Genomic DNA, 25,966 nt, shown 5'->3' with positions numbered 1-25,966 from the left:
AATCAGAAGAAAAGAAAAATGGTGAGATATGCTACTTCTAAGTGCCTGGTCATCAGGCACGTAAAGTTTTCTTTCCACAGCTTCACCGGAATACAGATGAGCTGGAGCCTTTCTGCTAAGTGTAAAACCAATTTTATAAAAGATGTACAGGTATACACCACAAATGGAGCAGAGGTACTATAGTTACACCCACGAGTCCCTTCCGCAGATAGCAATCCTCGCCGCTTCTGTCGGCGTCTTGCGTCACTACCGGTTTGGTCTACGGGTTCCTGCAACTCAGTCCCACGGCAACCCGACTCGTTTTGAAGGAAACTCATTCTTCCTCAAGGGTATTCATTGAGGAAGAAGGAGTTTCCTTCTAAACTAGTCGGGTTGCCGTGGGACTGAGTTGCAGGAACCCGGAGACCAAACCGGAAGCGACGCAAGACGCCGACAGAAGCGGCGAGGATTGCTATCTGGGGAAAGGACTCGTGGGTGTAACTACAGTACCTCTGCTCCATTTGTGGTGTATACCTGTACATCTTTTATAAAATTGATTTTACACTTAGCAGAAAGGCTCCAGCTCATCTGTATTCCGGTGAAGCTGTGGAAAGAAACCTTTACGTGCCTGATGACCAGGCACTTAGAAGTAAGTGCATATCTCACCATTTTTCTTTTTTTCTGATTCATTAGAACGTACTTCACTATTTTTTGCTTTTTTCTGTCTTTATTTCTTGGAGGTGCGCTGATTTTTTCCTGAGTGAATCTTCAATCAAAAGAACTGGGAACAGCTCTTTTTTCTTCATGCAGCACCACACCAATTGCGTTTTTGTTTAGACACTATTTTGAACTTTAGAGCGCTTCCTTTTTGTATGAAAAAAAAAATGGAAAATGCCTAGTCCCTTCTGGATTGAACTTCGGCAACTTCATGGACCCCTTTAAGAACCAGAAAATATGGTCTTTCGAGGTAATAAGGTCACAATTCATGTTTATGATATGCAGTAGTTCCCTGTAATATTATTGTTATCAAAATGTCACAAAATAAACTCATGTTAGTAAAAAATATATCAAATTATTTTTTTAAAACCACCCTAAAAGGCTGCTAAATCAATACAAATGCCGATGTTTTATCAAAGGGGAAATCACAAAAGCAAATATAAAGTTGTTTAGCTCTGGAGCAGAAATATTTAAAACATTCCATATGTTTCTCCATTAAAAAAAAAAGATAGGACTTACCTAGATGAAATGTTCCAGTCTCATCATTTCTAGCAACAACTGGTTGTCCGACCCATCTCTCTTCACATTTCCTGATATATGCAATGTCTCGCTCAAACTTTTCAGGGCTAGTTGAGTAAACCTGTTCCCGTGGAACCAAAGCTTCAACGTGATCATAATATTGTATCTGATATGGAAATGAAAGCATTTCATTCAGAATACCTTCTGCATTCTAATTGTAAGAAACAAATCTGTAATGGTTTAAATATTTGTACAACATATTGAACATATTGGCAACATCAGGAATGCGGTAGATACCCCAATAGCCAGACATGTTATTGAATTTCACCAAGGTAATCCCAATGTTATGAGTTTCATTGCCATTGAACATATTCAGCGTAATCCACGAGGAGGAGATTGGGACAAAACACTTCTCCAAAGAGAAAGTCGTTGGATATTTTTGTTACAGTCCCAGTCACCCTCTGGACTCAATGAGGGATTTCAATATTCCGCATACCTTCATTAAATTAAACAAATATTAAGGACCACAGATATGTTAAACCTTTCCCCCCCACCCTTCCCCCCCCCTCTTTGTAGGGAGAATTTCACCATATTTAACAAGTGGGGATCCAGGGTATACAGGAGTAATACAACCATGATCCGTATTGACCTTAGGGGCGGATTACCTTAAAGTTCATACATTCCTACATTTTAACATCCTTTATTAGTGATCCGTTATATACCTACTTTATCCCTCTGTGTGACCTCCCACTAAATACAGTCACTCAAATGCCTTATATACAATAGGGATACTATTCAAGAAAGATAGGTCTGTGACAATCTGTCACTTATGTCAGACCTGACACGATAGGGTCAATCCCACAGTCTCCTACCAATAGGAGCTAAGTGCTGCCAATAAAAAGCCCAGTCAGGCATTGAAGAGCAGACTCCTCCCCCTGATGAAGCGCGTGCATCGCGTGAAACATATGTCGGGTTAGTCGGACGTCACCACGGTGACGTCACTGAGGAGCGGCGGGTCCTGCGGCTCATGTGGTTGATGCTAAGACACACGACTTGTATAATCTTTTTCCTTCTCTGCTGTAGGGGGTTCGCCGCAACCCATATTTATACAAACCACTGTTGGTGATGTACAATTGTTCTCTTGAATGTGCAAACGCACGAGTATCTCCTGCATAGCATATGTGTTGCAGGACTCACTGCTACATAACAGCAGGTTCGCACCAGTGGTTACACAGCAGTTACTTTTCTGGATAAAGACGAGCTGGTTACATTGTGGCACTTTGCACTGCCTAGTATATCCCCATATAGGCATTTGCAGGGTATGCTCACTACATTATGTCTATAGAATATACATGTGTGATATTTAAGTTTCAGCAGGCTACTGGCTATTATGCTCCATGTATTGCATGTTTGATATTTAAATGCCTATATATTCCAACAGGATAGCCAAAGTGAAATAGGTGTTGTCCATACAGTTTATTTAATTGTGACAATATATATGCCTATCACATGTGTGGACCCTAACCTACAATATATCACATAGTGCAACTCTAGTTTGCACAGCAACACACTGGTTGTTGCATACATATACCGCAGAGTTTTTGAGACCGCAGGAGGGGGAAGATAATTTTCTGTCTGTAGAAACCTTGCAGTAATTTATCAGAACTTCCATTATTTCCCTATTCCACCGCTCCCACATGGGGATTTTAAACAACATTTTTAAAAACCTTTTTTATTATTGAATGTGATAATTAGATGTATTAAAGAATTTTTTGTTTTTTCGTTGGTTCCATACCCTGACAGGAAACAGTGCTTAGCCTCTTGGTTATTAGGAGCAATGTATTTTACTATAGGGTAAGAGTGCAAACTACTAGGGTGCTTTACTCAATTCTTTTTGAGTTCTCTTGGTTATACAACATAGATTAGTAATACCACTTTGATGGAAAAGTACATTTGAAATCCAAATCACAAACCTGTAATGTTAATTTATTTGTTTGTTTGCTTTTGACAGAGGCAGGGGTAAAATAATACTGGATGTAATTTTGTTACTATTCTATTGCTATCAAATTGGTCAAATCTATGTAAAAAAAACAAAAAAAACAATACATTATATAAAAAAAAAAAACCAATACATTATCAAAGCATAATAGACATCAAAAGAATGACTTGTCTAACGACAAAAATAAAAAAATCTCTGAACACTACATGCTTCTTACATAATTCCTGCTGTACTTCCAATTTTTATGAGCTTGTTCTTTTGAGAGGAGTACTACTTATTACTGTCTAAGACCTTCCTAATAACTTAGAGTGACCGAGTATACCTGTTTGTGAAATGTTTTTGTGATTGCTTGGTCCGCAGATTATACCTGTCATGACATTTAAATCGATGCCTTTTCACTGCAGATAGGCTATGCCATTCCCTGTATGCAGCAAGTACTGTATTCCTGGGTATGTTTGCATCTTGGAACACTTACTCAGGTGCACTTAAACAGATTCACTGTAGTGTACTTTGAAACTCTTTCTGTTCTTACGGTGCCCAATGCGCAACATAACATCTCCATAAATATTAAACAAAAAAAGCTTCTCCTACTTGATTTTAAAATACATATTTCTTCTTGACATGGCCTTTTTTTTTTTTTTTGCAAAACCTTTTAGGCTATGTATTTTTATTCTATCCTTTAATTCGTATGCTGCATCACTCTGTATATTTCTGCTTGTAAATAAGCTTTTGACCACTATTAAAATTGATGTTTCCTCTCAGAGGGATGATTTGAATGTAATGATCAGTGTAATTTATTATTGCAAATGTCAATTAGAAAGAGGGGTTTTAACAGTGCATTGATTTTCTGGTTTTCCAAAGGGGCTGCACCTTTAAGTAATGAAAAAGCACCGCCAATGTGATAATTCTGCATTAGTTAAATCTAAGTGTGCTACAGAGTGTGACCTATTACTGTGAATCCATGCCGACAGATGTGGTCACTATTTTGTGTTTTCTCTAAATGACCTGTAGAACTGTTCAACATCATTGACATGTATTATGTATGTAGCCAGTTTCCCCCACCCTATGGGAAATATGGCGGCTCCTGAGTGTGTGTGGTGCTTTACCTGTGGCTCACAGGAGGCCTGAACCTCCGCTGCTGAGAGCCTGGGGTGTACCTGATCTGTCTGGTGACAGCGCCTCCACCTATGAGGGATCCTAGCTATACTGGATAACCCCGTCACAGGACAATATACCCAGTAACACACACCAGAATATGGTGTAACGGTATTTACTAGGCACAGACTTAAAACACACATATAATATGCAACAACACCTTACAAGACGTATATTGGTATACCCATGCAGTATTCCCACAGTACTTGGGTGGAGGGGCACTAGTGTCTCAGTGTCCAGGCCACAATAGGCACTTCCACCCCAAGTGTGTGTGACAGCGCTGCCCATAATAGTGTTAAAGGTGGTGGCCTTGTAGATTGGGTATACCTGCTGGGTGCTCCAACACCCGGTAGCGCCAACAGAAGACAAGGGGCTGTCCGGTCCCACACTGTCGCCATCAGCAATGAGTCCGCCTCCAAGTGGGGTGGTATCCAGCTAGAGGGTCCCACCTTAACAGTCTCTTTAATGCGTTGGTGGTCTGGTCCTAGACCACAGACCGCATCTGCTGCCCGGCGTCCATGCTGTGTCCCAGACACTAATCAGACAAAAGGGGCAGTGTCCCTGTCTAAGGTCCTGTCCCTGTAGCAGCCACAAGCTTTCAGGGGAGTCGGGGCTTAGCTAGGGCCCCCAAAAAGGGGTATCTGGCCTAGTGTAGGTATACCACAGACACCCTGCACACACACTCTACCCTCTCCTTGTTCCAGCTCCGACTGGCATGGCTCGCCACGCACCAAATATATCAACTGTGTGGAGAGGGAAAATCTGCAGCCCTATTGGCTGTACTGGGTCATGTGGTGTAGCAGCCCCGGGGGCTGCTGTGAATTTTAGTCCCCGGAGAGTCTATTTGTGTAATAGCCGCCACTCTATTCTATTGGACCACGCATGTGCGAAATGTACTGCGCATGCGCGAGCACATACAACATGGCGGAACCCTGCAATGGGAGCCGCCATGGACCTCGGGTGACTTGCCCGCCTCACCGGTGCAACTGCTACCCGCCTTCAGCTCCCACACATCTCCCCCCCCCAGCCTCCATTGCTGTTTGCAGCTGCAGCAGGAGGTACGGGGACAACCGGGGAACCCAACAAGGGGGAAGGGCAGGGGGAAACCCACAGGGAGACCTGGCCACATGTATGTCAATTCTTAGTTTGCTTCACAAGCTTACAGCACACTGTCCTTAAATACATATATACTGTGATCTACTTTTCACTAAAGGCCATGAAAGTTATTAATTCACACTGTACCATATTTTACATGCAGAAGACATTTACTGTGAAACGCATGTTGAATTGTTTCCATGGACTTTCTAATCTGAATATACTACCTCGATAAAACCAGAGTATTTTTCTAATTTTAACAGCGTAAATAAATAGTTCTAAATATCTATGGATTTATGCAAATATATTTTTCCCAGTATGTCACGTCTTCAGTTACACGTGGGTCACTTTATAATAGTTCTGTAAAGTGGCATGCTAACAAATACCACACATCCACAAGCAAAACGATTCTCCTGCCAGTTGTGCCAATTGTGGTCAAGTTCAACCAGGGTTGCCACCTTCTGTTCAATTTTTTTTTAAAGGTTTTTATTTATACAGCTGAACCCCATTATAACACGGTGCTCTGGGTCCCCAGAATGAGACTGCGTTATAACCGGGATAGCGTTAAACAAAAAAATAACCGTCGCAATCAGGGGTTCCACGGCCGCCGGAGGGGGAGAGCTGGGATCACTCTCCCAGCTCTCCTTGAACCCGGCATCGCAGCGGCACCCCACGCAGGACCCGGAGCAGCTTTGCAGGGGATCCGACAAAGGCAAATACAGCCAGTCCTGTAACTTGTTGCACAAACAGACAGCCTGTTACTGGAGCAGCCCGGGACCCACCCCCTGTCCAGAACCACCAGGCGCTGCTGTAACATTGCACACTGCTCACTCACAGCTTGGAAGCGCGCCGCAACTGCTGAAAATAACATTGATCGGGATCATTCTTGCCTTTATAGCAGACAGGGTAGTGCATTTAAGGTACGTTTCGTTCTATTTAATTCTCACAATAAAATGTCGATCCATGGAAAATATCATGTATTTTGGCAAGTGTGGGCCAATGAATTAGCGCTGTGTAGATGTGATGAGAGCTTCTTGCATGACATTGTACACTTAATCACACCTGGTTTGGATTAGGGTTGCGTTGGCAGTTTTTGTAAAGCTGTGCATTTTCCCCTATGACCTTCACTTTGTGCATGTGAACCTCTGTAGATATGCCCTAGTCACTCTTCGCTTTCCCCTCTCCTGCCAGACCCTGGACTTCACCGTGAGAAGTGAGGACATCTCTTGAGATCCCTAATTGCTGATTACATTAAAGCTTGCTTAAAAATGGCAGCCATGGAAAACCATTGCAAGTCAATTGTTTGTTTTTATCCAGTTGGAGAAAAGGAGAGCAGGAATGGGGGGCTTAATCTTTACCACCACCCCCCCCCCCTCCCTATATGCAGCTCCTATACCCCAGCCCCAATATCTCTCATAATGTGGCATGAAAAGTTAATTAACTGCTTCTTTCTTCATACACTTAAAGTAAATGCTGCGACTTTTTACTCCTGTGAAAAGTACTGAAAAAGGAATGTATATTAATTACACAATCAAATACAAAAAAGTGTGTGTGTCACTTATTAAAGTTTGCCCAAAAAAAGTTTGTTTTTTTTTAAACGGGAGCCACGCTCACACCGCGTTATAAGCGTTTCTGCGTTGTAGCGGATTTTGCTATAACGGGGTTGAGCTGTATATTTAACTGTCTTACCTTCTCCGACGGCAGCCTCTCCCCCTGCATGGTCCCGTCAAGATGACTCCACAACATCAAATGGCGTAGTTTTGCCATAACCACGGTCTGTAGCGGCTCCACGTTGCCATGACAATGGGACACCCTGCGGTGCCGCATTATCATGACAATGTGACGCCTGAAGGCGCCGCAACATCACGTGATGTCCCAAAGAAGGTAAGAGCCGAGGCCCCCGCACATGTCCCTGCTTCAAACATCCCAGCCGGCCCTGCAGTAACCCGGAGATTTCAAATCTCAACCCGTAGCCCGGAAATACGGAGCCAAAACCCATAGTCTTCGGGTCAAACCTGGAGTGGTGGCAACCCTGAGTGCAACTCATATTTAACAACCGGGAGGAGCATGTGTACAGTTCTGGGAAGTCAAAAATCCCAGTCCATTTTAAGAATTTAGATTTTGCTGCTGTCTAACTGAATACTGTAAGTAGAGGAGCTTGAAATACAGCCTCCCACTCTCGATATGCAGATGCCCACAACATTATATTAAAGTTGCAAATAAAAATGAACTATCACATCTTACCACCAAATTCAAACCAGGCATAACTTTCAGTACGACACCCGGACAATAACACCCACAATGCAGTGGATGAGGTCCAATTACTGGATCTTCTTCCTGCAGAAACATGCATTTAATCTTCAAATTACAGGTTTGCAGGTACATATCCACTTGCACTACTAAAATAATCCTACATTTCTATGGACTCTCTCACTGTACAGTATGTCTCTCTTTAATCAAATATCCCTGCAAATGTATTCTGTGGAGTTTTTATCTTTGCATTCTGCAAAGCTAATTATTTTAAAGAAGATTCTCTTCAATAGGCTGTGCGTCCATCAATGACAGGGTAAAACTCAGTGCTTGTTATAGGAAAATCATTTGCAGAGACATTTTGAAGATTGAGCAATTGGGACGTGAGTAATCTCTCATGTGAGATCTTCCAGAGGACAACAATCACACGGTGTTCTGAGAAATGTGTGAAACAGCAGGCCACGATGGCACCAATTTTAATAAAATTCAATTTATTTCTGCACACAAACTCTTAAAAGTTATTGTTCCCTGGAGGATTTTTTCAAAGCTTTTGTGATACAGCTTTTTTTTTTTCTCTATGCCTCCGGTCTGTAGTGCTTGATATGAAGAGTGAAATCCTATTATTTTTATTTTGACATTTTTAGCCTACTTCAACTGTTTATGCTGTACTATATTACCGTTATCTCCTTCCCGGAGTCATCTGCATCACTAAATATATCCTCTCTCCAGATCCTTGCCGTCTCACCAGTGGCATTCTGGACAAAATATGTGAAGTCCCCACAATCATGGACAATGGATCCTGGGGTGGATTCATAAATAAAAGAGTTGATACCGAAATAAAACAAAACAAAGCTTCAGAAAGCATTACTAACACTACGAACATGCACAAACAAAGTGAATAGTGGATACATTTGAACTGTTTATATCCTTGACTTAACACTTTCTGTAAATATAGTGTTTACATAATTGAAACAAGGCAAATCTGTAAGAATCAACATGCAGACAATAAAGGATGGGGTGATGGAGCGCAAATGTAAAATGCTTGTTGGATTTTATGGGCAGTGTTATTAGTCGCAGGCTCACAGCTAATACATTACAGCTGCGTGCATACAATACTGTACCTTCTGCATACCATCCACTGTGGGAGCAGCGAGACAACACCTTTTGTCCAGGAACGAGCTGGCATCCATATGCTTTCCTCTTCTTTGATTTGTTTGCAGGGCCTAGGTCTTTATGGAGGTCTGAAAACAATTAAACATATTTTACCATAAAATAAACGGGGTGCTCCTCTTGTACAATTGTTAAGACTTTTTAATTATGAGTAAATTATTTATATTTAATCATATTTGCGATGATTGTCCTAAACACTGTTTTTCAAGCATTCTGCTTCTAACCAGCGTGCTGATACTGTGTAATCATAAGTCTAATTTACTGTTGGTTATAGTACACGGTGGTAAAACATAGAATAGGATTCCTGTAGTGGTTCTACTTGGAATTTTCATGGCTGATCTCTTTCTACAATTGTGCTGTCTGATTACAAGTGAAAGCTGTTTTTAACAAAGCAATAAATCATAATTTTGTATTAATTTCTTTGCAACCAAAAATGTGTATTATAGTACGTTTAGAAATTATTAATTGAACTATTACAGATCTCCTCTATCAAACATGTTCATCATATTTATAAGAGGCAGTAGTTTATCCATTTAGAAACGTCTGAGTAGCATACCCTAAAGAGCAATATGTTTGGTTTTATCGATGTAAAATACTCTTCACCTTGTGCTAGCAGTTCTGCAAATAAACCAGAGAGGAATAGGAAGGGGTAGGGAGAGAAGCTCTTGCGTCATCCTTTAACAGAATGTACAGTATGGGTGCATGAAGCGATAAGTGGTGATACATAAACAATGGAGAAAACAGATCCCTTCTTCCATGCACTGAATACTGGGGTGAGTAGGATAAATTAATTACATTAAAACTTAACCTTTAGTCAAGATTGGTAGATCAAAAACCCATCAGACATGAAGAAGAACGGACATAGACAAAATTAAAAAAAGATGCACAATAGGTCACTAAACCTATGTGTCCGTGTATCTAGGGTTAAAGCAAAACCTATGTCTGTAATATAATAATATTGCACAATGCGTAACAGAGTGTGAATTAAGAGTGGCAGTCAAATAACCCTCTTACTCATCAGGGTTAATGTCCCATTACGGTATCATGGTCAGTGTAAACAGGTCAGCAGATCCGAAGGTGTAACATGTCTATAATGTAGTGATGGAACAATTAAGAGGCATATGTACAGTGTTGCCAGCAGGGCCATCTTAACAACATTAGGGGGCCCCGGGCAAAGCAGTGCACGGGGCCCTGCCTACACTGTCGCTCCCAGCCTCTCTTTTTTGCAAGCTGCGAAAAGGTAGCTTGGATGTGTGTGCAATAGAAGCAGAGCATGTGGAGCTTGGACCAACCCCCCAGGCTTCGTCCCACACAACGGACGTCAGGATGCTGTGATGCAGTGACGCGGCGACGCACCACACGTGCACACGTGGTGCGGAAGCACTGGAGAAGTGCTTCCTGACAGCCCAGACTGGCGGACACAACGAGGAGACAGACAGAGGATCCCTGTATACAGTGCCTATGCTACTGAGACCCCCCCAACTGTGCTGTGTTTGCTTTTAATGCACGAACGTTTGTAAGTGCATTTTTATTCTATGTGTCATGTAACCTATTACACTATGAGGTGTACGCTCTTCTCTCTTTTTGTTTTTATCTAGTATCACATTGGAACGCTTGGGTTGCATCCTTTTTGAAGAGAGAAGCACCCTCTGGACTGGACTTAACATTCTGTGGCTTTCATTGAAGATATGTATACGTTTATGCATGTTGTATGAGGTATTAACAGTTAATGCTGCTATTTTTTGAGCCTACCACAGATGTTTTGAGCGCCCTTATCTGAGGCTTGCCTATTTATATTGGGGATTCGTTAATGTATGGTATTCATCTTTAAGGTGTTTTTTCATCTGCCCCCTAGTTCCTCCAACTCAAGCCTCGGAGATTTGTTTATTTTATAGGACTAATTATTTAACTAGCAGTCAGCTCTATAGTAGACTGAGAGGAGGTTTCATATCTGGCTGATCAAGCCAGTAAAGAAATTAAGGAGAAGCAACAACTCCAACGAAGAAAGTTGAAAGTACAGTCAGCACAGGAAGAAGCTGAGGGAGCTCTTCACCACGAACATAGTAAGTCCCTGTGTCTGCAATTGGAACTCTCTCAGATCAGAGCAGACTCTGAAAGAAAGAAGAGAAGCGTGTTAACACTTCAAAAACATGGCTAAGCTCTCTCTCATCCAAGGAAGATTGGAGAGAGATAGGTACCTGCGAAAATGCTCTGCGATGCTTGTCATACAGGCTGCTTATTGAGGAATGAAAACTCGCCAGCTTTATCACGAAAATAAAGCAGCCTGCTTTCTCCAGTAAATGTGGAGAATGCAACTACAAAGAAAGATGTATGAACATTTGAAACAATCAGTAATTGTGGTCCAGTCACACGAGGAAGTGTCTGCAGAAAAGATACTACAGACAAATGAAAGAAGCTGCTTGTGTGATTCAGTCCAGATATAGGTCCGATGTTACAACCAAGCAAGCTGTGTGTTGCTATTAGCGCATCCACAATACCGTCACACTACTACAACCGGCGGTCCATAAAATCCAGGGCAAAATAACCTAATTCAGAGTGAGACGGACAATACCAATTAATTCCTGTTACCGTACTCACTGGGCCCAAACCAGTTTCCTCACAATGAAAATAGCCACTATAAAGATTCAGTCTATGTCTAGATTAAGACAGAACGGGGTTAGTGATCGAGCCCCTAAAAATGCAACCGTAGTTGTCAACTCGTCTGCAAGGGGAAAAGGCACAAGACTACCGGCTTGCGAACTGCAAAAGGGAGAATGACAAAAAGACTGATGTATTGAACTAACCAGCCACAAATAAACCCTCTACGGATAAGAGTGTCATACTTTTTGTGGGTAAGACTGTGAGGGATAAGGAAGCTGTAGGTCCCACGATCATTGTCACGGTAACTTATGACAAGGTTATAATATACACACCAAAAATATCTCTGGGTTGAATTGAACACGACTTAGATATGATAAATGAAAGTTTATTCCTTAAAGAAGGTGAACACACAAGGTATACAAATAACAGGCAAAATATAGACACTTACTTAGGAATGGAATGGTGAAGTAATCAGGAACCAGGATTAGCAATTCATCAGGCATCAAATAGTTGGTACACTTGAAGTCACGAAAACACGAACAACTGAAGATAGGCTGGAGTAGTTTATATGCAATTTCCAGTCTATACCTTATTATTGAGTGTAGGCCATTGGAGAACAATTACCTGCACCCAATCTCTCCTTGCCACCTCACCTGAGGGGCACCGTAATACCTGCCCACTGGGTGGGTAATATTCTAAACAGGGGGCTTATTTTCTCAGTCCCCCTCCCACAAGCCTGGCGTCTTCAAGTCTAGCTTGGCCAGGACACCCTTTGTCCAAGGTGTAAATTACAACACTTAATCTCAAGTACCCATGTCCTGCATACTGTTATGCTTGCATACACAAGCAGGGTGGGGGAGTCTTTGATCAGGAGTTTTATGATTGGCCATTTGTCTGCCATCTGGATCATTAACATAGCAGATGGGCTCTGAGTTTTCATACCAGACCCAAAATACAATTCATAGTTTAATACTTTCACATATTAAAATAATCCGTTCTGCGGGGCCCCAGTGGGCTGATACTTGCCAATCCCTCATGCCGGAGGTGGTTCTCCATAGTGGCCAAGTTTCAGCTCTCTGCGACCCCCAGAACCGGAGATACACAAATGCAGGTTAAAACACTTTTTTAATACAGGATTCTTCCCTTTAAAAATGAATCTCTGCTTTTCACTCTTTCCCCATTGAAATCAACGGGCTCCGCCGCCATAGGCTTTCAATGGAGCAACTCCGCCGTTGAAGTCAATGGATTCCGCCGCCATAAACTTTCAATGGGGCAACACTGCCATTGACGTCTATGGGACTTCTCCGCCATAGCCTTTCAATGGGGAAACGCCGCCATTGACGGCTATGGGGAAACTCACCAAACTTTACATTTGCTTCACTCTGTCTGGTTGTTCGGAGAGGGCTGGAAATGGTCATGCAGTCGTGCCGGAATGGTGACTACATGTGACCCAAATCCCAACCCTCTGGTCCTCACAGAACCGGAGATATGGACTCACACTTTTTACAGTTTCGGACTTGGCCGTTTTCACGCCACGCGGTTTTCTCCCATTGGAATCAATGGCCGGCGCCGCCATAGGAAATGCATGGGCGAGCGCCGCCATTAGATTCAATGGGACCTCCGCTCCACCATTAGAGTTAATGGCGCGACCCTCTTATTGAGCTCGACCCTTTACGGGGGTCCTGGATTCTTGGACCCGGTGGTGGTCGAGTGTGGGGAGGCCTAGGAGCTAGGGGCAAAAATAATTTTATTCCTAGCTGCCCTAGATCCTAAGGTTCCCAGGCCAATTGTCGGTGAACTTGAACTCAGTGATAAAGCTCTTTTCAAAGACATTGTGTCCGCTCTTGCGGTCTGCGGTTTGGATGGCTGCCAACCTGTTCCTGGAGGTTGGCGCAGAGGAATCCCCATTGAAGTCAATGGCCCCATTGACTTACAATGGGAAACTGCCGCTCCTCCTCTCGGACGCCACCTGCTGGTCTTCACTGGAAACAGGCCCAAAACCGCCAGATCTGCCACTGGAATGCATGGAGCTGCAATGGCGACCTATGGAAGGCTGCAAAATGGAGCCTGAAAAGGCGGGAACCTGGAACAAAGAGCTATAAACACTAAGTTAACCTTAACCCTTTCCCTCCCGCATCAATCCCAGTGTATGTGTTGGTGCAAACACTGGAACAGAAACAATACATTTTTACAGGGGAATATACATTTGGATTCTGAAGCAGGGTAAAACACATTACTGGACCGCAGTCCAGTTAACCCCTTGCTTCCCAAGTGAGAGCAGGGGGTGGCCAAATGGGGTGTAACCCCTTTAATACCGGGCCAAACCCCCTCTCCCATGACAATCATTGATACTGAACCAGATGCAGGTGGTCACCCAGGTAGTCTCAGGGAAGAAAAGATCGCCCAATGAAAAAAAATTGTGGTCAAGTGCTTAAAAGGGGAAAACGATTCCAGGACAGCCCACAACTCTGCAGATTAACTCACACTATTTGTTTGGCTTTAATTATTACTCCTTTTAACCAGTTTACAGTGTCTGCATATGCTTTCTCTAATCCTTCCTATTATGTATTAAAGCACCAATACTACCTTCCCCATTTTGTCTTTCCTATTTTCTTCTCTTTATATGTAAAGCATGGGACGATGTATAATTCTACGTTTACACCTTAGATGGCAATCGCTTGGTGCTCCTGTTATAAATCTGTCAAAATCCTGATTGTGTGCCTAATGAAATGGCTAACTTCTAGCTTTGTGCTGCAGTCTGTGAAATGCTGCAGCTGATATGTAACATTATATTACTAAGTGTAACACATTATTGTTACAGATTTAACAGTAATAGTCAGTCTGCTGTTAGGAACACAACAATAGATCTGTTTGTGATACTTTGTTGCCAAAAGGCAGAGCTCAAAAAGTTGTGTCAGAGCTGTTTCAAAAAAGAGGAAATGGATACAACTTTATAAATGGTTTCTGTAGCAACCAAAGGATGATCTGCACATTCAAAAATCATTTAAAATGACATTAGGAGTTAAAACAAAAATGCAGACAGTATTATCTAATACTACAAAACTGATTTATTAAAAAAATAAACATATAGGATTTTCACGTTTTGCTGCTTTAATAAAAGACAAAACAAAGCATACATTCGATAGGATTTATAGAATGCCCTTTACATTAGCTGTGGTTTGAATAGAAATTGCAAGCCATATTTACCTGGGAAGCTTTTTTGTAAAAATGTATCCTTTTGTTTAACCTTACTGGACCATATTACATGATCTATTCATCATATAGAATAGAAGTAGAAAAATTGGGCTATTTTTTGGAGCATAGCTTTGATGTCTTTATTAGAGATACTATTACTAAAGGTAATAAGGGAAAGTGAGCCCATTTTCAGTTAATACAAAGGCCTGGATTCACCAAGCTCTGGTAGAGAGGTCTAAGGCATTTGGTCACGGACGTTTCACCAGCAAATGGCCACCGGCGTTTCCATAAAACCCCCTACCCTAAGCCCTTATCCTAAAACCTCCTACCCTAAGCCCTTATCCTAAAACCTCCTACCTTAAGGCCTTATCCTAAAAAAAACCTACACTAAGTCCTTCTCCTAAAACACCCTACCCTAAGCCTTATCCTAAAACACCCTACCCTAAGCCCTTATCCTAAAACACCCCACCCTAAGCCCTTATCCTAAAACACCCTACCCTAAGCCCTTATCTTAAAAAACCCTACCCTAAGCCTTTACCCTAACCCCCCTACCCTAAACCCTTAGTCTAAACCCCCTACCCTATACCCTTAGTCTAAATCCTCCTTCCCGAAGCCCTTACCTTAAAACCCCCTACTGTATGCATTTACCCTAAAATCCCCTACTCTATGCACTTACCCTAAAACACCCTACCCCAAACCCTTATCCTAAAACCTTTTAAATGAGCCCCATACCCCAAGTGCTAAACCCTCTTAAAATTAAACCCCCTACCCAATGCGTTAAAATCCCTTACATTAACCTCCTACCCTAAACAGTAATCAAACTTACCTTAGAAGCGGCCAGCAGTGGGGTTTCCAGTGGCGGATCGGCTGCGGGATGAGTAACGGCGAAACGGCCACGACCAAATCTCCCATGTCACCGATAAAGGGTATCTCAGCTCAATGCTGCATTAACTGCCATTCAAGTCAATGGCAGTCAATGTGGCATTGAGCTGCAATAACCCTTATCGTGAGTCTCCCAGTAAAATTCAATGATCAGTTGGTAAAAAATCTGCAACTAGGAAAATGGAGATTATTCTATTTAAGATTTAGGTGCAGTAAGTAGTGCAATTTAGAGATAAAAAGTGGAACAACAGGGTTATGAAACACTGAAACCTAGTGACATGATTACCCTAATAGCAACTTCCATTGAAATATGTCACTGTCTTTAATGTAAAAGTACTACGTCACATCCTTGGGTATATGCCCAGGGGGTTTTAAGAAAAGTGAATGTTATCCAGGGAAAGAGAACTACAATAATGCAGCACGGATTACAAGGTACTGGAAGAAGATAAATAACTATTTACAAGAGTTGGGTTTGGTAGATAAGAATACCAAAGACATTCAAGGTACTGTACAAACAGATTAGATAAGGGAATATTGTTCTTAGAGGAAAATCGATTATTGATCAAGCTGGAGCATGTAGAAACGGGGAAATAGCATCTTTCATGAAAGGATTATTGATGTATTGAAAAAATATCAAAGGTAATTCAAGCTTTCATTTACAGTTTATAAGCAGAGGAAGCATTAGAACTGGAGTATTACACTAAACAAAAAGTCTGGAGTTGGTGAAGCAAACAGCCTTTTTCAGTCTTCAGTTTCTATGTTTTTGTGCCAAGATCATTGAAGATCAATGTGGCAATCTAGTAAAATAAATTGACAGGTGTGCTTTGTTTTTTCCACTGCCAACGAAGAGAATACTTTTCAATTTCCAGGTGTTTACTCTCCTGCTGTCTGCAAATCACTCGACTTATACTTCTACATCAGCCACCCTGAGAATGCACAAACCCCTAAACAACAGGGTCTGTTATCCACTTTCTTATCATCAGACAGTGATTTAGCAGAGTGCAGGGGAGAGTAGTTATTCATTTACTTGTCCTGCCTTAGCATGAGAGAAATCCAAAAAGGGAGTGTCCAACACCTCAATTTTCTATAACATGTGGTTACAAATATAAATGTGGGACATTGGGAAGTTTAAAAATAGGACAATATTTCCAAGACAGCTTGTTCCTATCCGTGACTGAAATCAAAAAGCTAAAGAAAAAGAATTACACAATGAAATCCCAGAGAGAATCCTAAAAAACATTAAATTATTGAAGGCAATGGAAAATGTTTGTCTGTCTTAAGTGTAATTTCTATGGACCAATAGGATATAATGTGCATGCAAACAAGTTTGAATGCTTGTAAGAGTATGTACTATAGTTAATGTCTGAGGGTAATACACAGAATCATCAAGATTTTACGTTTATTATACATTGCAGTCATTGCAAGGCATAAACTGTGCTTTTGCTTAGACTGTTCTATGCTCAATCACATGGACAGTAAATAGAATAGACTGGATGCTGATCTCTTGCACATTTCTTCCTCCGCACAACATTTAGAAACCTCCTACTGCACAAACAGATGTTAACGTGCGACCCCGAGACCCTGCTTTTTATGATTGCCTTGTGTACAGGAGTCAACTTCTGTTGTTGATGAGTTGACTTCAGGCAGGCAAAGTATATTTGCAACTTAACAATGTTACCAGTGACATCAAATGTTCTATTTTAAAACCGTATGCTCTCCTCTTCCATGCCTGGAGCCCATAAAAATAAATAACCATGTTGTTTTATGTCTCTGTGTAGCAATCAGGAGGCAGAAGACCGCATACACAGTGCAGGAAATTGTTGTCATCGTGGTATTAATATAAATAAGTACCAAATCCTTCTTTTCGGAGACATAAAAACATATACTTTTACTTTTCTGCCTAATAAAAAACCCCGGTGCGTGTGCTGAGCAAGCACATTTTAAGTAAAACTTCTTTGTGTTTTGTCACCGAAATTGTATTTGTGATGGTGATGTTTTTAATTCAATGAAAGAGATTTGAGAGTATAATTTATTTATTTTTGTGTCGAAATTTCGATACTATCACTTGAAATACTTGATATAATTGACTTATGATAACTAATGTAAGATACATATATTTTGGATTGTATAGTATCTAAATGCCGTTACTCTCAAAAGTCTTTAATTCAATGTAAATCAAAAAATAAAAACACAGTTTCAGTAACAAAACGCAAAGAAGTTTGGCTTACAATGAGCGTCATTGCAAGCATCACCCCTCCCTGTTTTTTAATAATAATTACAGTTACTATTATATTAATGTATTAATGTGTTATATGTTTAAACACCTTGCATGTTTTCCACTTCTGGGCTTTCTATGATGCATGATAGATTTCTAAGATTGTTGCTATTATTACTTCTATTTTTAATCCTTTTGTTTGTGTTTGTGTACACAGATCATGGTGTGTGTGTTTGTTTTAATGCCTCTGCGCATGCACCGGCGGTGTTATCCGCCTCTGCACATGGAGGAGATGGCTGCCTCTGCGCATGCGCGATCTCTGCGCATGCACTGCGGGTATTGTCCGCCTCGGCGCATGTGCTGTAGGGGTCGGCCGTCGATGTGCATGCGCTGGCGGAGCCAGCCACCTCTGCGCATATGCTGGTGGAGCCAGATGCCTCTGTGCATGCGCTGGAGGTGCCAGCCACCTCTGCACATTCACAAAGAAGATATTTGTTAGTGGCTTCCATGCATGTACATAGAGGAAGGTGCTAGCGGTTTCTGCACATGCATGGGGAGGAAGACGTCACTTCCGTTACACACTTCCGTTTCACACTTCCGTTTCACACTTCCGTTACACACTTCCGTCACCATGAAGCATATTTGGCCAAACAACATTTTTGTAGGTGGCAGCAAAGAAGTTTCAATTTAAAAAAACACAGTAAAAGGAGAAATGAACCTGGGAGATCTTTGGAGACAATCTATCTCATTGCCATGATATCTGTGGGATGTACCAACTGAGAACGTGTCTCTGTCTGAGTTATAAGTAGAGGAAAAAAAGGTAAAAGTTCACACTGTGTTTACTCACAAATAGTTTGAACTAAGTTAAGATATTTGGAAATATACTACTGTAGTATCAGAGAATTCCAATGTTTCTTCAAGGAAGGAAGTCAGTTTAGTCATGCCTGCACATTTGTTCTCACCGTAAATCCTAATTAGGAAGATCCTTCGATGAGCCTACAGTGCTTAGATTATTTGAAATAGATGGAGTATGTGAATCTTGTTAGAAAGAGCTCAAATCCATTAGTTTTATTATGTTGCTAAGGCCATTAAGATTTTTAAATATCCCAGTTGAATTAACAAGGACAGCGTTGATTAAACGATGTGTTCAAACATTAAATGCGCCTATTTTAAGTAGCTTTAAGCAGATGATTGTAACAGTATTGACAGTTGGGATATTAAGCATGAAATGATCTATAAGTGGGTTAAACATAAAAATAAATAAACTAAAATGTAAACAATTACGTTTCCGTTTGGAAAAACATCACAGTTTTAAAATATCTTAACACTGTTCCAAAAGTGTAATTTGTACACAGACAACTGGAAACATACTGTACTCAATTACTGTGCTCAAATTCAAAGTGCTCTGTGATTTAGCACATACAATGTAATTTCAGGGTACATTGTGTCCTAGGTGTGATCAATATAAACTGGAACAAAGAAAAGAAATAGCAAGGTCTATACCAAGGACAGCATTCACTTAGAAAGCAACACATCACCCAGCTACTGTGCATAAAAAGAGTGTGTGCTCACCATCCATCTCATCCAGAATATTGTGAATAGGCGTCAGCATTTTTAGCTGCTGAAGGAGATCAACCTGTTGCTTTTCAAGTTCTTTCCGTTTCTCTTCCAGCCCACAATTATCTTGATGAGACTTTAACAGTGCTAGTTTTTGTAGGTAGCCTTGAACTGTCTGTTTTTTAAAGAATAAAAAAAAAAACAGTGTTCTCGATTGAAATATAATTAAGTTATTTATAGTGAAACAAGAAGCTTAACACACAAATAGGGTAATAAATAACCATAATAATGAGATACAGCTGCAACTGCTAGTTGTAGACGGGGTGCCTTGAGAATTCTGCACTTAAACCCCATCCCAAGCTGCAAGATTCCTGCAGCCAGACTAATGGCCCATCGGATTAACACAGCAGGGTCCCTGCATTTGAATGGGACTCACGCTGTGTGAATCCTACCGGGCTGCGAATCCCATTCAAATGCAGGGACCCCCGCTGTGTTAATCCAATGGGCCATTACAGCCTGCTGTGGACCATCTCACGAGTTACTGCGAGATGGTCACAGATTTTCCTTGGCAAGCAGTCTAAAACTGGCAGTTGCATCTGTAGTTTGCAATAGGTAAAAATACATCACATTCAGTGGGATTCATAGGTTTTGGCGCTTGATTGTTGTTAACTGCCTTTCAAGTAATGGGAGTTAACACCGATCCAGTTCTGATACTCGTTATCAGAGTTAGTGAATCCCCCCATTGATTCTACAACTAATGTAACTAATTTATTAATTGGTTGAGCAGTCTACCATTACCTACAAAATATCTGCCAATGAGAATGGTGTTACCACGTCAGCAAAAGCAGAGTGATGAATGTGAATTCCACCCTCCCAGATCCACCAATACACACTGGTATAGATGTATCAATGTGAAGAAAGGGGGAATGTTTGTTATGATGCGCTATTCCATGTTTTGTTTGTGTCAAATGTAAGAAAAGATTTCCTACATTTGATGCAAATTGTTAGCCAGAAAAATGTACGCCTTCTCAGACCTGGTTTGATACATCTCATTATATTCTAAGCATCCTGTAACTCCTCCTTTTGACACTCCCAAAATCACAAGCTGATAAACACGAAACTTGGAGCAAAGACCTTGATACAGCAACGCAAAGAGACAAGAGATTAAATGAATGCAATTTGCGTCAATTTTCTCCAAATTTGCCCTGATGCAATGAGTTTGGTGACACTGACCTGCTGCTGCTCCTTATATTCCATCTGATACTGAGTGAGCTGCAGTGCTAAGCTCTCCAGTTTCTCACTCATATTGGTGCCAGATAACTTTCTGTCAGCAGCTGAAGATCTGGGGGCAGAGGTTTTGGGAAGCGTTGGCATTGCTGACATGGATGAATGCGGAACTGCTGAGACTGAGCCATCAGGTATGGGTGAGCAAGAGGCTCGTGGAGATACGGTCTCCACCTCATCATAGTAAGGCACTTTCTCTGCAAAACAAAGAAAAAATATGTTGTTAAAACACATTACAGATGTTTGCAAAAATGAACTAAAGGAAAGACAAGTACAGTGTTTTAGTCCACACTATAGGCAGACAGTATGCACCACCACTGTTCCCAATTTTACATAAAAGAAAAGTTGACAACACTACTTATCATGGAACAAAAAGATGATTTATATGTGGTATTAGAATATTAGATATATATTTAACTAATCCTGCATTCAGTAGATGAGCCTGATTTAAGTAAGCCGTGTTTTTCATTAGAGTACACTTCACCATTAAACTTTGCAGCTTAAAGTATGAGACCATAATTCTGATGTCATGACAAAGTACAGTAGTTTTCTTACGTTAAAAACTCCAGTGGTTCATATAGACGATAGTATTTGTTTTAGTTATAGTCCAGAGTCCTAATAGACTTGGCCCTGAAATTGAAAGACCAAGCAATGCCACTCCTGACATACAGTATAGGTCCATATTTATGAAGCACTTCTGCTATAAGATACCTTCAAGCGCTGGAAGACACCATAACAGCCCATTCTATTGAGCCTCCAAAAGTCTATGTACAGTTCTGCGTACATGGTCAGCGCTATACAATATTTATATTATATATCTTATTAGTATAAACTAATAAACACAAATTGATCTGTCCAAGGTCCCATTGATCTGGCCTCCTAACATTGCTTAAAGAATGTTCAAGATCCCCATCCATGCCATGGAGACTCTCACAGCTGCCACCAGTCTAAGTTCTTTCAAAACTAAAGCTGTCTCACATTTTATGTAAGGTGGAGATTGGAAAGCAGAATCACTGAAGTCCAAAGAAGTGCACCAACAGCTCACCAAGTTGAGGGCTAAAAAAACATTTATTAAGACTACATAAAATGAAAATAAGGAAACAAACAAAAACTAATACATGACAAACCTATGCGTTTCAGGCACCTTAGTGCCCACGTTATTACCACTTATTATTAACTTTTTTTGTACTCTCTGTTTAGAGCTGTGAGTAGCCAGATGTCTCACATTTTAATCTGGTCTGTAACTGCTACATATGCCGGTAATATATATTATCTCTAACTATGCATGCTATGTCTTGTATATAATTTATTCCCTGCTCACTTATGTAACTATGTATTTGTAACCATATATGTAACCATACTTGAAAACGAGAGGTAACTCTCAATGTATTACTTCCTGGTAAAACATGTTATAAATAAATAAATACTATGGATCCTCATTGTTTATATGATTTATTAGTGAGACACTCGTTAAACTGTGGCAGTGCCCCTGGTCGGCAGTATTGCTGTTTTAGGAAACCCTCATTGTGTTATGCTCTCAAAGCTACTCAGCACTGGTGAAAAATGAAGCGGCTCAATAAGGACTGCCTGATACAGGAATTTTATATTGGTCATGTCAATTAGTCAAACTCTCTTGTTCTGAAAGCACCAAAGGCTGTAACTCAATTGCTTTGCATCGCCAGGGATGTTCTATTCAGTCAGCACACCCTCACTCCTGCATTTGATCCTATTGTATGCTTTGCCAAACCTTTCTGTTAATGAAACAGGCTTTTGAGAAGATATTTTTATTTTATTCAAAAGATAAAATCTGGCTGTGGAATTGAATGAATGAGATTCATCTGAGACATTAATGAGTACTTTGAAAATGGGAAATGTCTGCTGAAGATAATGTCCTATTACAATCTGTTCAATTTAAATGAAATGAATGATGCAGGAGACAGAAATGACACAGTGAGAATTAAATACATCAAGAGAATCAGAGATGGAAGCTGGAAGAATGAAGTGTAGTAATCATGTGTAAATATCACTCAAGCATATAAAGTGCTTTTAACTATAGATACAGTATGTTTTTATATACTATGGTCTGAATGATTATTTCTGACTACACCGTATAACTCATGATAGGCACATTTCATGAGTCATTACAGATATTGCTCTATCCAACTCATTCAATAATAACTGATACAAGAATTAAAAAGTATCTGCAAGTATGCACATGGACATTTCAAAATCAGGTTACTTATATGTAAAGTCGTATGCTGCTAATATGGATATGAAAATGAGAAGGAACTGTAGCTAAAAAAATATCTATTAAAAAAAAAAAAAAAAAGCTTTTCCCGTAAGATTATATTTTAATCACATAATTAAGTTCTCGTGAATCATATGGTGCCAATTCCACACCTCAATGTTGTAGTACTAAATGTTAACCGTATACATGTCTGAACGAATACAGAAGTTACCCTACAGTATGTTTATTTGATGCAGATGTAAATACATGACATTTAATTTAGAACGCAGCCAATAATTTAATAAAAACACAATCTTTAAATTAAAAACATTTAATTTGTTACGTAATATAAATATGCACACACATATTTTCCATTTATACAGTAGTAGTAGATATCAAGAAACCACAAGTATAAATGAGGGCTGTGAAAGATAGAATAAAGAAAATATAACATTGATTGATTATTAATATTTTCTGTATGTTCAAAATAAAACAATTATTGTAAGTTTAACTTAGCAATATCTATAAAAGGCATATGCACCAAATTACAAACTACTATAGCTAAACTATGCATTATTAAAAGATCTTGTGCAATATTTTATTGTCTATTGTGATCCACACAGGTGCACCAAAAGGTAAAGGGTGAATTAGAAAAAAAAAAAAATATATTAAAAGAATATATATATATATATATATATATATATACACACACACACACACATTTATTTAAAAAATGATTCATATATTAAAAGTAGCACATAATTATATTTCTACATTTTTCTTGAGATCCTATGGGTTTATATTTAGCAATGATTTATATGTTGGATATTTAGTAAGCTATGCACAATTATTATTATGGGATGTTTTATTATTATATTTTTTGTTTACACATATCCAAAAAAAATATATATATATATATATATGTATTTCTTGGGATGTGTATATATATTTTTCATAACAAACATTTTACACCATATACTGTTTCCCTATAAGCAGATAGAACATCAAGTATATGTATATCTCCATAGCTAACAACTGTTTTAGCATACATTACATTATATATAAAATTATACAAAATTAAATTATACACGTACAGAAACAGAAAAAGCAGTGTTCATATTGGTGTCCGTTATAGAAAAGAAAAAGTAGCGCCAACCAACTACCAATTAGTATTAGTCGTTTGTAAGAGACCCCATGTGAAATTATTTGGAAAACGTGTTGAAAATTAGTTCAAATTGATATGTAAGGACAAACATTACTGTAAGGTTCAGGAAAATCTAAGTCACCAGGAGAGATGTGCTCTTAAAGAACTCAATCAAAATGGTGATTTGATTATACGCCAAGCTGATAAGGGCAGGGGCACTGTCCTGCAAAATTGGGAAGACTACCTAGAAGAAGCTTTTTTTCGTCTTCTTGAGGATGGGGTCACTTACAAACGACTAATAGGAGACCCTACTTTAAAATACCAAGTTATTCTTAAAGATCTTCTCACCCAAGCTCTTACATCAGGTATCCTATCGGGTAAAGAATGCCATTATATCTTTAAGACATTCCCACGAGTTCTCATTTTATATCTTATCTCCAAGATACATAAGACCTTACAAGATCCCCCTGGCCATCCCATTGGGTCTGGGATAGAATCTATCACTTCTAATTTATCACAATATGTAGATTTTTTTTCTTGCACCTCTCACTGCTTCATTTCCATCATTTTTACGGGATAGCACTGATGTACTTAATTCATTAGAACAAATCACGTGGGAAGAGCACCTTATTTGGGTTACTCTTGACGTTTCATCACTCTATACTTGTATACATTACTCACAGGGGGTACAAACTATTACACATTTTTTGCACATTGAGAATTCTTTATCGTTGAAGCAACAACAATTTATAGCGGATAGTATTAATTTTACACTTCCCCACAACTATTTTTTGTTTGAAGGGCACTTCTATCTCCAGAACACTGGGATTGCCATGGGGAAACGCTTCGCTCCCAATTATGCGGGATTGTTTATGGGGAAATGGGAACTGGACTACATTTGGAATGATAATGAATTTAACAAACATCTTAAATACTACCGAAGGTACATTGATGATATTCTGATTATTTGGGCAGGGACATTGGATGATCTTGATAGTTTTATGAGGTACCTAAAAGATAACGATAGGAACTTCACATTGAGTGGTGAAAGCAGTAACAAGGAGATAAGATTCTTGGATCTCAATTTAACTATTGAAAACATCATTCCGAAAAAAAATTTTTAAACGGTTGCTGTTAATTCTTACTTAGACCATAAAAGTAATCATTCAGGCCAATGGCTTGACAACATCCCTTACGGTCAGATGTTGCATGTCCGGAGAAACTGTTCCCAAAAAAAAAGACTTGGAAGTACAAACAAAAAGTCTAGCTAAGAGATTCACTGACAAGGGATATGATAAACAACTTGTTAATACATCTATTAAAAGAAGTAGAGACTGTCCCAGAGAGCAGTTGTTGATTCCCAAGAAAAACAAAATCCATGTTAAAAGAGAATACATGTAATAATACACCTATATTCATTACAGGATTTTGTAAGCAAGAAAATAAGATAAGAAAAATCCTTAAAAAAACATTGGAGTATCCTCCAGATGGACCCCATGATACGGGATATAATTACATCAATCCCTAAGATAGCATTTAGGAAGGCCAAAAACATTAAAACTTGTTTGGCTCCTAGTGCTTTGAAAAAGGATTAAAGTAATAAACCGACTAATGGTAATTTTCGTGTCAAACTAGTGGGGAACTACACGTGGCAGATGTGTATTTTCCAAGTACATGAAGCGAGACACAAATGTATGTAATGTAAATACTGGTAAAAATGTATGAGATTGGTCAGTTCATTAATTGTCTCACTACTTTCGCTGTATACATTATTGATTGTCCCTGCAAATTGATGTATATAGGGAAAACCATTAGACCACTGAAGGTCAGGATGTGTGAACATATTAATGGGATTAGGGGCAAAAAGATTCACAACCTGGCACAACATTTTTTAATTTATCATGAAGGTAAGGCTGATGAACTACACTTCAGAGGGATGGAAGTTGTTCTGAGAGATCCTAGGAGAGGAGATAGGGA

General features: G+C 39.8%; 1 protein-coding gene across 3 annotated transcripts in view; it reads right to left on the bottom strand.

The window, feature by feature from the left end:
* The window catches only part of VWA3B (von Willebrand factor A domain containing 3B), a 161,324-nt gene that overhangs the window by 7,732 nt on the left and 127,626 nt on the right, over positions 1-25,966 (bottom strand). For all 3 annotated transcript variants that reach the window (XM_075590547.1, XM_075590548.1, XM_075590549.1), the window contains 6 exons: positions 20,568-20,815; positions 19,350-19,509; positions 8,836-8,955; positions 8,392-8,513; positions 7,709-7,801; positions 1,216-1,381 (listed from right to left, as the gene is read on the bottom strand). In XM_075590547.1, coding sequence (XP_075446662.1) covers positions 1,216-1,381; positions 7,709-7,801; positions 8,392-8,513; positions 8,836-8,955; positions 19,350-19,509; positions 20,568-20,815 — 909 coding nt within the window. The remainder of the gene's footprint in view (positions 1-1,215; positions 1,382-7,708; positions 7,802-8,391; positions 8,514-8,835; positions 8,956-19,349; positions 19,510-20,567; positions 20,816-25,966) is intronic.

Source organism: Ascaphus truei, chromosome 3 (assembly GCF_040206685.1).
Source record: "Ascaphus truei isolate aAscTru1 chromosome 3, aAscTru1.hap1, whole genome shotgun sequence".
In the NCBI taxonomy this organism is placed as follows: Eukaryota; Metazoa; Chordata; class Amphibia; order Anura; family Ascaphidae; genus Ascaphus; species Ascaphus truei.
This window is presented reverse-complemented; position numbering and strand designations above follow the sequence as displayed.